The sequence below is a fragment of the Mauremys mutica genome, chromosome 1, assembly GCF_020497125.1.
Source record: "Mauremys mutica isolate MM-2020 ecotype Southern chromosome 1, ASM2049712v1, whole genome shotgun sequence".
Lineage (NCBI taxonomy): Eukaryota > Metazoa > Chordata > Testudines > Geoemydidae > Mauremys > Mauremys mutica.
Genome location: NC_059072.1, coordinates 39,193,450 through 39,207,054, shown reverse-complemented (window position 1 = coordinate 39,207,054; position 13,605 = coordinate 39,193,450). Strand labels below are relative to the sequence as shown.

Below are 13,605 nucleotides of genomic sequence, written 5' to 3'. Positions count from 1 at the left end.
ATCCTCCCAAGGCCAGCTATGCCACCTTTATGGCTGCTTTGCACTGGCTATGTAGTGCAAAGAGACTTCAGTATGTGAGACAAATAGTTTATTCTAGTCTCCCTACTTGCCCATTTCATAACCATTATAATATGTCTCTCAGGATTCATTATATGGTTCATGGAAACCGCACAGGGAAATATTAGTCATTAGGCCTGACATGGGTTTATTGCTAATAATTTGGAGAATATTGGACTCATAAAATATTTAATCTCTGTTTAATTCAAAGCACTTTATGACTTAAAGCAACACCATCTGTGGAGGGCCTTTGTTCTTCTTCAGCAATGTTGCTCATCTTCACAGATAACTTTTTAAAAAAATGTTGTAAATGTTAAAATAAATACCCTATGGGGGCCAATCCCAGGCTGTGCTGTGGCTGCTTTGTGGTGCTTCCCCAGTGCAAAATAGCCCTGGAGTCAGCGTAGCCAGCCATTTGTGGATCATCCCAGCGAAGGGGAATCTTCTGGTGACAAAGGGCATGTCCACACAGCAACTAGACAGTCATGGCTGGCCCGTGCCAGCTGACTTGGGCTCGCAGTGTTCAGGCTGCAGGACTATTTCATTGCGGTGTAGATTTCTGGGCTTGGGATGGAGCCTGGGATCTAGCACCCTGTGGGATTGGAGGATCCCAGAGCTTAGGTTCCAGCCTGAGCCTGGAAGGATTCATAGCAATGAAACAGCCCCACAGCCTGAACTCCACGAGCCTGAGTCAGCTGGCAAGGGCCAGCCATAGGTTTGTCTTTGCTGTGTAAACAGATCCAAAAAGTCTGCCTGCACCACCACATTCTTCCTCAGCTGTTAGCATAAGAAGAGTGGCCAAGGAAAAGGCTATATGACTGGGATTTCCCTGAATCCTGGCACTCTCTGGGTGCTATATCAGTCTTTTTGGACCATTGCAGCCGATACAAGTTAGACACACCTTCAGGCAGCTCTGATTTATGCTGGGACACTAGTCTTGTGGATAACTGGCCCAGGATCTGTTAAGTGCAAAGGTGGCTTTGTCACGTTTGTTACCTACTCCCTTTCTCCAAGTGGCACTGCATGCTCCTCAGCCACAGAGCAGGATCATGAGCAGTGAATTCATGTGGTTCCAAAATCCTTTCCTAAAACATTATAAGATTTGAAAACCTCCCTAGCCAGATGTAGCATTTACAGAGGCAGGTGGTAGTTTCGGTGAGGGTTTCTTCTAATGTTTAGAAATATCTCTTTAACTTCTATTTTACAGTATGTCTTTTAATGTGCATATGTAAAAAGGTGTTTGCTTCTGATTTTAAAATATGAAATTGATACTTCAGCCAAATAGTATCTTTATTATTTTGTTGTTCTTTTTGCTGCCACTTTCTCTAGAAGCTAAATATGTCAAGGATCATAATATGCCTAAACCTAAACATGACACAGTGAGGAAGATCAATTTCAGTGACCAAAAAAAGGCCTCTGAAATCTGCCTGTTCTGATTTTCTTCAAGAAGCCTGGTATGCAAGATATATGTCAGAGACAAGGTATAACTTTGATCATTTAGAAAGCAGGACTGACATGAAAAAACAATAGGAACTTATTAATCATGGATCAACAGTTTGCTAAAATTTTATAGACAGTTATGTTTTTTAATATTACTTATTTAATGCAGTTTGATATGGGATTCTGTTGGCAGATAAATTTCAACTTGATTCTGCTAATTCTGCTGGAAATCTTCATGGCAACTACTGTGATCATTTCAGCTAGGTCTAATGAAGATTGCTGTAAGAGGAAGAAAGTAGGTTTTTCCTTAAGAACTACAATTTGTTAATTTCATTTTTGTTTGTTTTCTTAAGCGTGTGTGTTTAAACAGGTCACTTCTCCCCTTCTTTCTTTATGTTGACTAAGTACTAGTGACTTCATCTTTATATAATAATTTTATATTTAATTGTGAAATTGATTCAGAACAATAAATAAGAGAAATCAAGGTACAGGAGACACTTGTTTGCAGCAACACCTTGCAAGAACAACCGCTGCTTAAAAGCAATATTTCCCCTGGGAACTCTTTCCCTACTGTGAATTGTCTACTCGGTAACAGTAACATAGCTGCCACATAAGAGCAACATTTGTGATGTCACATCCAGGGGTGGAGATGGGGGGCATATAGGGTGTTTCCCCCTCCGCCCCAAACTGCATCATTCCACTCCCCTCTTGACACTTCAGTTAGCTCCAGGGCACAGACTCTCATCCATTTGCCCTGCCTGACAGAGCCTGCATGGAGAGTAAATGTAGGGGGAGGTTGGGGAGAGGATCTGGAAGAGAAGGGATTTTTCAGGGAGGGAAGCTGGAGTCAGGGAAGCATCAGAGGCAAAGCTGAAAGGTTTCCTCCTCCTATCCTCAGCAGCTGGCTTACAGGCAGTGGCGGGGGGTTGCTGTTTTGAAGTGAGGCATATGGGGAACCGCCCGTGCACTGAGCTGTCCTCTCCATCTTGGTTGCCAGTGGCGGGGTATGTGTGTGCTGTTTTGCAGTGAGGGTTCAGGAGACCTCCCTCCCCAGGGCACTGACCTGTCCGCTTTCTCGCTCCTGTCGCTGCTATTTGTGCTAGGAGCCACCTCCACACTCCTCCCCGCCAAGCAGCCCTCGCCAGAGTGGGGCATAAAGCTGCCAGCAGAAGTATCCTCAGCCTTTCCCCGGCAGCTGGGCTCAATCAGCCATTTTGCAAACTGGGGGCTCCCATGCCAAACACACGGTGCCCCTACCCATTCCCCCAAAACTTGAGGTCTCCAATCCTGCCCCACCCCCAACACATGGCTTCCACACTCCTTTTGAAACACTCTTAACTCTTCATACACTTTTGGTCAGATGACACTCCCCCTAACAGTAACAGCTGCTTAGGAGCAACAGCAAAAGGGCACCAATATGTTGCTACTATAATATAATGATGCCTACATTTTCTCCCATCTCCAAAGGGCCCTGTGCAAAGTGTGACTACTATAACTGTATCATAGAGAATATTCACATATATCATAGAATATTAGGGTTGGAAGGGACCTCAGAGATCATCTAGTCCAACCCCCCTACTCAAAGGGGGACCAATCCCCAGACAGATTTTTGCCCCAGATGGCCCCCTCAAGGATTGAACTCTCAACCTTGGGTTTAAGAGGCTAGTGCTCAAACCACTGAGCGATCCCTCCCATGGTCAGGATACTCTGAGCTCATGCAGGACATCCCTATTCCTTGCTTTTTGTAGAGCATAACTCCATTGGGACACTTTGACAGTAGACGGGTAGTGTGGTTGAAGGACACCATAATTGTGCAGTTACTCTGAGCCATTCCCTGTCCTTCAGGCATGCATATGTGCAAACCTTCCCACATTGCCTATGCAGAGTTCCCCAGTATTAACATGGGTAGCATGGGCTGAGTGCTGGGTGCAGGATTTGTGGCTGTGATTGGGATTTTCAAAACCACCTTAAGTGACTTAGAAAGTCAATGACACTTGTACTCCTAAGTCACATAGGCGCTTTTCAAGATCCCACCTTATATGATTTCTGCAACAGCATATGCTTCTTCACAGAATGAAGCAAACACCCACAGATGTTTCCTATACCATGAACTGCGGTGGGTGAGGTGCTGGCATCAGAGATAGCTATCCCACACTGGTAGAATCCTCATCTTGGGAGATCTGACAAGTTTATGGCCCTTTTGCAACACTGTAGTAGTACAAATGGGCTGCACTGTGGGAAACTGGCCCTGTATCTATGCCATTTTGTAATCCAGTGGTAATGCTGATTGCTATGCAAAGCTATGTAGCAAACATTTATACAACATCCTGAGATGGTATAGAAGAAAATTGTGATTCAGAGAGCTATGATTCCTTCCCTGCTCCCCACTTGCTCCCAGGGGGAGGAAATTTGCTGCTGACCCTTACTTCACTTTTGATCGTCTGCTGTGGCCAGTGTGGTAGAACCAATGCTCTACTCATTCCCTGGGAACAGGGCATGCAACACCTGCTCTTCCCCACAACCTTATAGTCAAGCTGCAGGCAGACTTCACAAGTGATTGCGGGGATACGACTGACTGCCCCTTATACTGTGTAGAGTCAAGCCACAACCTGGCCCTTGCTAAACTGCATACTTCTTTCAGATCATGTTTCTTTTTTACCTTTAGAGTACCGTATATGACAGTACCAGCGTTTTGAATGATGTCAACTTTCCTACTCGAATTCTGAAATCCTATTCAGTAAGAAAAGCTTTGTTTTCTTGAGATATATGAATTTTTATTCTCTCGTCTTTTCACATACTGAACTCCTTTAAAGCCGGTGAGAGTTGTGTGTGTGTGTGTAATAGTTTCAGGAACAGGCTTGTTATAATGTGCCAACATGAACATGAGATATGCATTGATGCTGCAAGATAAATTCCAACTGTCCTAAACAGGAAGGAAAAGTCTACTTGATGATTAAATAAGAAACAATTGCAGACATGACAATTTATTTTTTTATTGGAAACACTGAATAAAATTTTAAACGTAGAATGGGGCCAGTCCTACTTCCATTTTAACTAATGGAAGCTTTGCCGTAGTCTTTCATGAGTGTAGTATTGGCCTTAAACATTTCTCATGTCATAAATGCATCCATTAATGTCTAGGAGGCATCCTACCTACACAATTGAAATGACTGTAAAAACATAGTCAAATTCATTGCTAATTATTTTGGTGCTCTAATTTTTTTCAGGTAATTGAAGTGATTATTGGAATTTCTGCAGTATTTGGTGGAATAATTGCTTTGAATATGGATGTGTTAGTCTCAGGTCCATACCTTTCAGTAACATTCTTTTGGATCTTAGTGGCTGTAAGTACTACACTATTAAATGTAGCTTTTTATACATTGTCTCTCTAAGCCTGATGTTTATTTGGCTCTCAAATTAATTTTCAATCACTGCCTTACAAAAAATTAATGCTTTTTAACGATAGTGCTAGATTATCTAGCATGCTTGCTTTTGATTTATAACACTGTATTAGAATGTAAGTGCCTTCCTTAGGTAAAATTCCCATTGAAATCAGCAATAAAATAAGGCTATTAAAGGGGCTATTCTTTACTAAACAGGTCCATGTTTTTAAAGTACCATCTTTCAGTCTGCAAAATTAAATATCTGGGTTGAATTTCACTACAGTGAAATCCTTAGGATGCCATTGTCAGCCTATCATCTTGATTAAGTGGCTGTCCCAATTAGATACTTGAACCTGCCAATAATTGGCGGTGGACATTCACCTCAGTGTAAAACCCTTCATGATGATAATAACATAATGAGAGCTGCAGATAGGAGAAGATTCATAAGGGGGTGACTGTGCATGCCTCCATACCACTGAGGGGACAGGTAGTGGAGAAGCCACTGGATCCATGCTTACATGGATCCGGTGGTTGGCAATCTCCTCAGCACAAAATGGAGAGGGACACCAGTTCCCGGGTGAATTCACCCAGAATCCTTTACCGTGCTAAATTCAAGCTCAGTAGGATGTTAGCACATGGAAGACCTACTGACTTAGGCTAGGTAATAGTCTCATCTTGATAGGTATAGATTTAGTAGTACAGAACACTCCATTAATGGCAATAAAGTTTTTGAGGTAATTTTTCTCCCCATTAAATTAGTACCATAAATATTACCTATACAGTTTTATACAAAATTTTAACTTTATAACAAAATTTCACATTATTTGGAGCAACTGAGGACCTGATTCTCAGCTAATGTAAATCAATATAGCTCCACTGCAGTCAATGAAGCTATGCCAATTTACACCAGCCGAGGAGCTAGTTCTTAATGTTTTCTAATTCTTTGTGTTCTTTTCAGTGCTTTCCAAGTGCCATTGCAAGTCATGTAGCTGCTGAATATCCAAGTAAATGTTTGGTAAGTATATGTGTAATGTTCAGATATTGTGCTATAATGGAATATTATGAATAAAGTCCTTTGGTGATAATCATACAACTAATATATGTTCACTGTAAAGTGACCATAAAAAGTTATATACTAAATATAACAAAATAGATGTCAGGGGTCCTGGGAATACTCAGTACTGTTAGAAAGGAGGCCAATGGAGTGCTTGGCCGTGTACTTATAAAGTTAATTGTACTAAAATAGAGTTCAGTTGGCTTTCCTCATGCGATATACCATTAGAGCATTAACCAAAATAGATTTTTAATTGATTAAAATGTACAAAATATTTATTTGTACTGGATATTTCCGGGGAAGTTGTGGACATTACTACAGAGATGGTAAGGAGAGTCAGCAGGGGCACAAAATGGGTCTGCCTCACCAAACAGCTAGTAGTCCAAATTCTGTTCTCAGTTAGACCCACACAGCCACACTTAAGACAGTAATGATCTATGGCAGTAATTGAAACAGAATTTGACCTTACAGAATTATCTTTGAATGAAAACCAGCCCCTTATTGTCATCAGGAAACTTACCTGAAACCACCAGAACCTGTTGGTTTAGTTATTTAGCATGTATAGATCACATAATGTTTGGCTGTAATTCTCACTGTTTCATGTAAATGAAAAAAAAATAGTGTCCCTTCCATGCTAGTGGAATAGTGTCCCTAATCCATTTTTGTTTTCTCTGCCTGTACTTGAAAGACATATTCAAAACAAAACAATACAACAACCTTCTTGAACTTTGACTGGAAATGAGTTTATATGTACTACAAAGCAATAGAGTTCTTAGCTAGTAGCCTTTAGCTTCTATAATGAATATTTATTTATTTGAATTCCTGCTTCTGTACATACTTAGAGGAGAGATCTGAGCATGGGTGGCTTGCAGATTGGGCCATTCCTATATATTTTTACCACACACTCCCATTACACTTGCTGCAGGCAGAAGTGGAATCAAGAACCAACGTTATTTGCTCTTATTTTTATTTATTTAACACAAGTTTAACATCTTAATTTAAAGTTTAATATCTTGTTTTAACTAGGTTGAGGTCCTGATTGCCATAAGCAGTGTCACTTCTCCATTGTTGTTCACTGCTTCTGGATACTTATCCTTCAGTATCATGCGAGTTATTGACATCTTTAAAAATTATCCACCAGCAGTTAAAGTACGTATTTTACTCTTTTGAAAAATTAGCATCCACCAATTAGCAATTCAGACGGAGTAAATAAAGAGTATTATGAGTTATGTATCATAAGAATATAGAGAGCTGTATTATGGAGAATGACTAAAATGTTTTGGAAATTACTCTAAAAACTTATATAACATCCTAAAACTATCCTTTCTATAGTTATTTTGAACCATCCTATAGAAGACTATAACAGGGTTATAGTTCTCCATCATATTGTATAGAATGGTTAAAAATAACCTATAAGAAGGTAATTATTTTTTATTTAAATTCCATAGAATTTTTCCATAACAGCTCAGCAAGTGTTCCTAAAATTGTGGCTAACAAACTTCAAAGTTCTAAACCTTACATGAAGAATAATTTCTTTCAACTCATTTCCTAGGATGCCTACCAGTAAGTGGCACAGTGGGATAGAGTGCTAAATGTTCACCTGTAAACACTTGGATTCATTCAAAGCTTGGTTTGGGGAAAAAATTAATAGAGTTTGTAGATCCCAGTTCCCTGTGTTGCTGAGGAAATGTACTACTACATTCTGCACCAGCTCAAGTTTCCTGAGGGCTTCATGCCCAGGTAGTCAATGATATGTGAATAGAAAGTGAATGATTTACACCAAACCAAAACTAACAAATTTCACCCAACTCTGTTCAAGACTTTTCAATGCAGTTTAGTTTTCCAAAATAACAAAGTGTTTGATCAGTTAGCTAGAAAAAAAATAAGGTGTCATACTGAGACATGTAAACTGTGGGAGAACTCCAGAAAATATGAAGTGAGAGAAGGCGAAAAGACAGGTATGATAGTTAAACACCTAACAACTTATATACATTTTTATTTTTAGCAATCTTATGATATACTTCTGTTACTTCTGATGCTGATGCTGTTAATTCAGGCAATGCTTACCATTGGCACTGTCATACAGTGTGTAAGTTACAAGACAAAAATGAAGCTGCATGATTCATCTTGGGCAATGCCACAGATTAATAAACAGGAGTACAGAACAATGGAGGTAAGCGTCTAATATCTAACTATAATTTTATAATATCTATAGTTTGTGAATGATTTTCTGTAATATTTGAGCAATTTATTCCCAATTATCACCTAAAATTGCCCTTTAAAAATGTAAGGGATGTTTTTATTCATTCTAAGGCTGAATTTCACCCTGGTTTTATTTTCCTGGTTAAATTAGGATACTCAGTACAGTAATAGTTTTCTTAGTTGACTTGAGAAATTCTGTGGTATAAGTAATGGGACATGGAACCCTTAAAGAGTGGTAACACTTATGACGAGTGACTGTAAAAATGATTTGCTGGGTTTATTGTTTCTCAGTTACTTCCAGAATGAACTGTTCAGTTTATAATTAAAATGCTTGATATTTCTGGCCACCAGCCCTGCACATTTCTTCTGTGGGTAAGGCCAGCTGTTTGCTTGAGAGGAAGAAGGGCCTTGAGATTGAAGCCTATTACTAAGATCAAGATCTGGGCTCTATTCCTGCCTAGGTCATAGATTTTCTGTGTGACCTTCATAGATTTTTAAGACCAGAAAAGACCTTTGTGATCATCTAGTCTGATCTGCATAACACAGGCCATAGGTCTTCTCAGAGTTAATTCCTGCTTCAAGTCTGATAGCTGTATTTGAATTAGAGAATATCTTTTAGAAAAACATCCAACCTTGATTTTAAAATAGCCAGTGATGGAGAATCATTGCTACCCTTGGTAGGTTCCTAGCAGACAAGCGTGCCAGCCAAAAGAACCCCAAACCAAACAAAAAAACCAAAAACCCACCTACTAGCACCCTTGTTAGAAGTATCAGCAAAGAAGCCAAGGATCAAATCAAGCTGTGACTAAATCTATGCTCTGGTCACTCAAGGTTAGGGTTGAGGATATTAAACAGTGTGAGGAATCTTGAACTGCATTTCTAGTCCTGTATCAGTTCTGGGGAAATGTACAGTAATCTTCAATTCTCTCCATTTGGCACCTTTCACAAGCAAATTCATTAAACTAATTTAACAGAAAGATAAATGTCCTCTTTTGCTGGCTGTTTCTATTCAGAAAAAAATATTATGGAAATATATCAGGACTTAGTAGAATTAAGAGAGAGCCAATATATTTATGAGAATTTGGTGCTAATACAAAATTAGTATAGAAGGACTATATACATACAAGCCTTTTTGGAGAACAATGTGATGAGTCCCATTGGAGTCTGCAAGCTCTGAAGTTTGTCCTAAGGTCTGCTGAACTCCTCATCTGATAACTTTGTTGGCTCAGTGAGGTATATTTTCCTGAATAAATGGGATCTGACCCATTATGCATAAAATAGGTAATAGCTATTTAATTAATAAAGATGTTTTATTATTAATCACATGCTGCTGGTTCCTACTGAAGCCTCTAATGTGGCATTCTCTGAAGGATAGTGTAGAAGGGGCACTGCCACCTCCCAAGCACCTCCTTGCAGCTGAGGTTGGCTGGGCATCCTACTCTCCTTAAAGGGCCATCCTTGTGACACACCTTCCCCTGCCAGAGCTGACCCTCACCCAAAGATAGGCTCGACAATAACTAACAGCTGCTCATGTCCTGAAGCCAGGGGAGCACTTCCTATTCAGCTGCAGCCAGCAAGTCTACTAAATTCTTGACAATGTTCTTGTCCTCCTCAGTATGACATGACCAGGACTTGGGCTCCATTGTGTGTGCTTTAAGTAATTAATACAGTGGATATCTTACTCCATATTTTGGAGCATGTGTTCAGCACATGCAGTACTCCCTGAATGTCTAGTTCCCAAGCAACTTCTGAGGTGGTCAACAACACAGAGGTTTCACTGTGGTTGAACTGATTTAAAGTTACTGCTGCTTGGTTTCTTGGAGAGGAGCCTCCCTGGATGCAAACACAAGCACAGCCATCAGAATTAAAAATGTCTCTATCCAAGTCCAACCTCCATTCAGGTCTTCCAAACACTAAGGACTGTGCTCTTTTTCCTATAGCTGTTAACACTTCACTCAGCAGTACCCACTTCTGCTCCAGTGGAACACTGCCACTTCCCAGTCTACCTAACTAGTACATGTGGCAGCTTTGAAGCTGTGATTTGTTCCCCATACCAGCTACAGGAGGCAGCACTGAAGTGCTTATTAATTCTTTTTTAGAAAAAAATATTTTAAAAAGAAAAATGTTAAGGACAGAAGTAAAGATGTTTAGAACTTTTCATAATACCTTTAACCTGTTTTGATTATTATTTTTTAAATATCAGATTATTCAATGACTTTATTTTGAAAATGCTCTATCTATCTATCTATTGCAAAAATAACTATATATATATATTGCAAAACTTCAAAATACAGCATATAATCATATTATATATATGAATTAATATTTTCTAAATGCCCTGGAACAATACATTTGAATCCCAGCCAGGCTGAGTAAGCTTCATCATCTTTTCAAATTTGGTAAAACTGAATTGTCTTTTATAGTTATTATTTGTATTGCAATAGCACCTAAGAGCCTCAGTTGTGGATTAGGGCCCCATTGTGCTAGGTGCTGTACAAACACAGAACAAGCCCTGCTTCAAAGTGTTTACTTCTTCATGTAGGGTTTTCAGCTGAAATCTTAAAAACCAAAGTCCTACTTCATGAATTAAAGGAGGGTAGTATAATTAAAGCCAATCAACATAGGTTTATGGCAAATAGATCCTGTCAAACTAACTTGATGCGTTTTTTTTTAGATGACAGGTTTGGTTGATAAAGGTAATAGTGCTGATGTAATATACTTAGACTTCTGTAAATTATTTGACTTGGTATCCACATAACATTTTGATTAAAAAACTAAAATAATAAAAAATTACTATGGCACATATTAAATGGATTGAAAACTGGTTAACATATATCTCAATGTAATTGTAAACAGGGAATCAACACTGAGCTGGTGTTTCTAGTGGGTTCCTGCATGGATCAACTCCTGGCCCTACTTTATTTAACATCTTTAATAATGACCTGGAAGAAAACATTGCAGATAACATAAAAATTGGGGGGAGCGGTGAATAATGAAAAGGTCAGGTCACTGATACAGAGCTATCAGGATCACTTGGTAAACTGGGCATATACAACCAATATGTATTTTAATAGGGCTAAATGTAAATGTATACATCTGGTAACAAAGAATGTAGACCATACTTACAGGATGGGGGACTCTATCCTAGGACGCAGTGACTCTGAAAAAGACTCGGGGGTCATGGTTAATAATCAGCTAAACATGAGCACCCAGTGCAATGCTGTGGCCAAAAAGGTTAATATGATCAAAAGGGCTAATATGATCATAAACAGGGAAGTCTTGAGTAAAGGTAGAGAGGTTATTGTACCTCTGTTTTTGCACTGTTGTGACCGCTGCTGGAATATTGTGTCCAGTTCTGGTGTCCAAAATTCAGGAAGGATGTTGATCAGTTGGAGAGGGTTCAAAGAAGAGCCATGACAACGATTAAAGGATTAGAAAACATGCCTTATAGTGATAGACTAAAATAGCTCAATCTATTTAGCTTAACAAAAAGGTTTTAAGTGGTGACTTGACAACAGTCCATAAGTACCTACGTGGGGATCAATATTTGATATTTGATAGGGGCTCTTCAATCTAGAAGACAAAGGTATAACAGGATCCAATGGCTGAAAGTTGAAGGTAGACAAATTCAGACTGGAAATAAGGTGTAAATGTTTAACAATGAGGGTAATTAGCTATTGGAACAATTTACCAAGGGTCATGGTGGATTTCCATCACTGGCAATTTTTAAATCAAGATTGGATTTTTAAAAAAATATATATTCAAGTTCAAAAGAAATTATTCTGGGGAAGTTCTATGGCCTATGTTATATGAGAGGTCAGATTAGATATCACAATGGATCCTTCTGGCTTTGGAATCCATGAATCTGTATTGAAGATCCTATGGCACTTCAGTAAAAATAGGGATTTGTCCCAGAGTCCTTAGCCATAATTTCCATATTGGCCATTCTTGGCAATGTGTTGTGCATCAGTGGCAGGGCCGTCTCCTGGATTTTTGCCGCCCCAAGCGGTAGGGGAAAAAAAAAAAGAAGCCGCAATCGTGATCGGCGGCAGCTCCACCGCGCCGCTTTCTTCTTCGGCGGCAATTTGGCGGCAGGTCCTTCCCTCCGAGAGGGACCAAGGGACCCGCCGCTGAAGAGCCTGACATGCCGCCCCTTCCCCTTGGCCGCCCCAAGCACCTGCTTGCTGAACTGGTGCCTGGAGCTGGCCCTGATCAGTGAGTTGATGCCCTTGACCATAGGGTGGCTTCACTTCAGTGATGCTGTAGGGTTATGATTTCTGAAGTGTTTTAGGATTCTTCAGGATGAAAGCCACTAATTAAATGCAAAATAGAAAACGTTTTTATATGTTTTAATAAATCAGCCCACATTCTTATTTCTGTGTTCTTCTGCATATTTGCTTGCTTTAATCATTAACTTAAACACTGTTTGAAACCTGTTTGCTTCTAGGTTTCCAATAATACCATAAAGGATTTTGACAAAGACAAAGCCTGGAAAGCTGTTGTGGTACAGATGGCTCAGTAAGGTGGATTCAGCAAGTAGAATATAATACAAAAAATCAACTGTTAGATTTAAAGCTTCTTAACTGTAGCAGTTTGTAGACAGTGCTATAGCTCCAGCTGTAGGGACCAAGGAATAACAGAATTTATTTTCAAGCTAAATACTGTACCTTTCTAATAAATTTGAAATATATAGGTGAAATTTCTTAATGCAACTTTATCTTTTGTGTAAGAATATTATTTGATGTTAGGTTGCTGATAGTATCTAAATGTTTAGTGTTCTGTTGCTTTAAAAGATCCCTTTGGAAACAAGGTCATAAATTACTTATGGGTTATGAAGATACGGTATTTTTAAGTAAATATGGCAATACACAGTAGGTCTCATTTGTTTGCAAGAAACTAATATAACTGCAATTATGCAGTCAATAAAACTGATAAATGCTTTTGTAAAGTTATGAGTACAGGTCATAATATTTTTGCTTCTACTTCACTTTTGTAGGAGTTGTAAAGGTGTTTTGCATCTTGTTATTTTGTATAAAGTAAAGGTCTTTATCACAAGGAGTCCAGATGTGGATTGAAGTCCAGTTTGCATAGATGAAAACATACAATTCTTTAAAATATTTTTCTGTAACAAATTTATGGACTGTGAAAAAGGAGTAACAACCCTTAGTTTAGATCATCCTTGAAAAGTCACGAAACTCTAAGTGCTTGGCACAAAATCTATAAATCTATTGACTCACCCTGTAACTTAATCAGAAAGAAAAAAACAAAACAAATATTATTTTGTGGGATGACTGCTGGGCTGAATGCCTTGATTCACTGGAATCTGTTTGCTCTTTCACATATGAAAATGTATCCTTCCTAAAAGTGATTTTTTTTCCCTTTTCATATTTTTATTTTGCTAATAACCTTTGATAATTATAAAATAAATCATGTTTAAATGAAGTGTTTATCCCTCAAAGCCCTATCTAT

At 38.9% G+C, this 13,605-nt stretch overlaps 1 protein-coding gene across 3 annotated transcripts in view; it reads left to right on the top strand.

Moving 5' to 3' along the window:
* The window catches only part of MLC1 (modulator of VRAC current 1), a 42,168-nt gene extending 28,590 nt beyond the window's left edge, over positions 1–13,578 (top strand). For all 3 annotated transcript variants that reach the window (XM_045030966.1, XM_045030953.1, XM_045030957.1), the window contains 7 exons: positions 1,691–1,792; positions 4,163–4,234; positions 4,725–4,841; positions 5,839–5,895; positions 6,961–7,083; positions 7,940–8,107; positions 12,584–13,578. In XM_045030966.1, coding sequence (XP_044886901.1) covers positions 1,691–1,792; positions 4,163–4,234; positions 4,725–4,841; positions 5,839–5,895; positions 6,961–7,083; positions 7,940–8,107; positions 12,584–12,658 — 714 coding nt within the window. In that variant the 3' untranslated portion in view covers positions 12,659–13,578. The remainder of the gene's footprint in view (positions 1–1,690; positions 1,793–4,162; positions 4,235–4,724; positions 4,842–5,838; positions 5,896–6,960; positions 7,084–7,939; positions 8,108–12,583) is intronic.
* Positions 13,579–13,605: the final 27 nt, after the last annotated feature.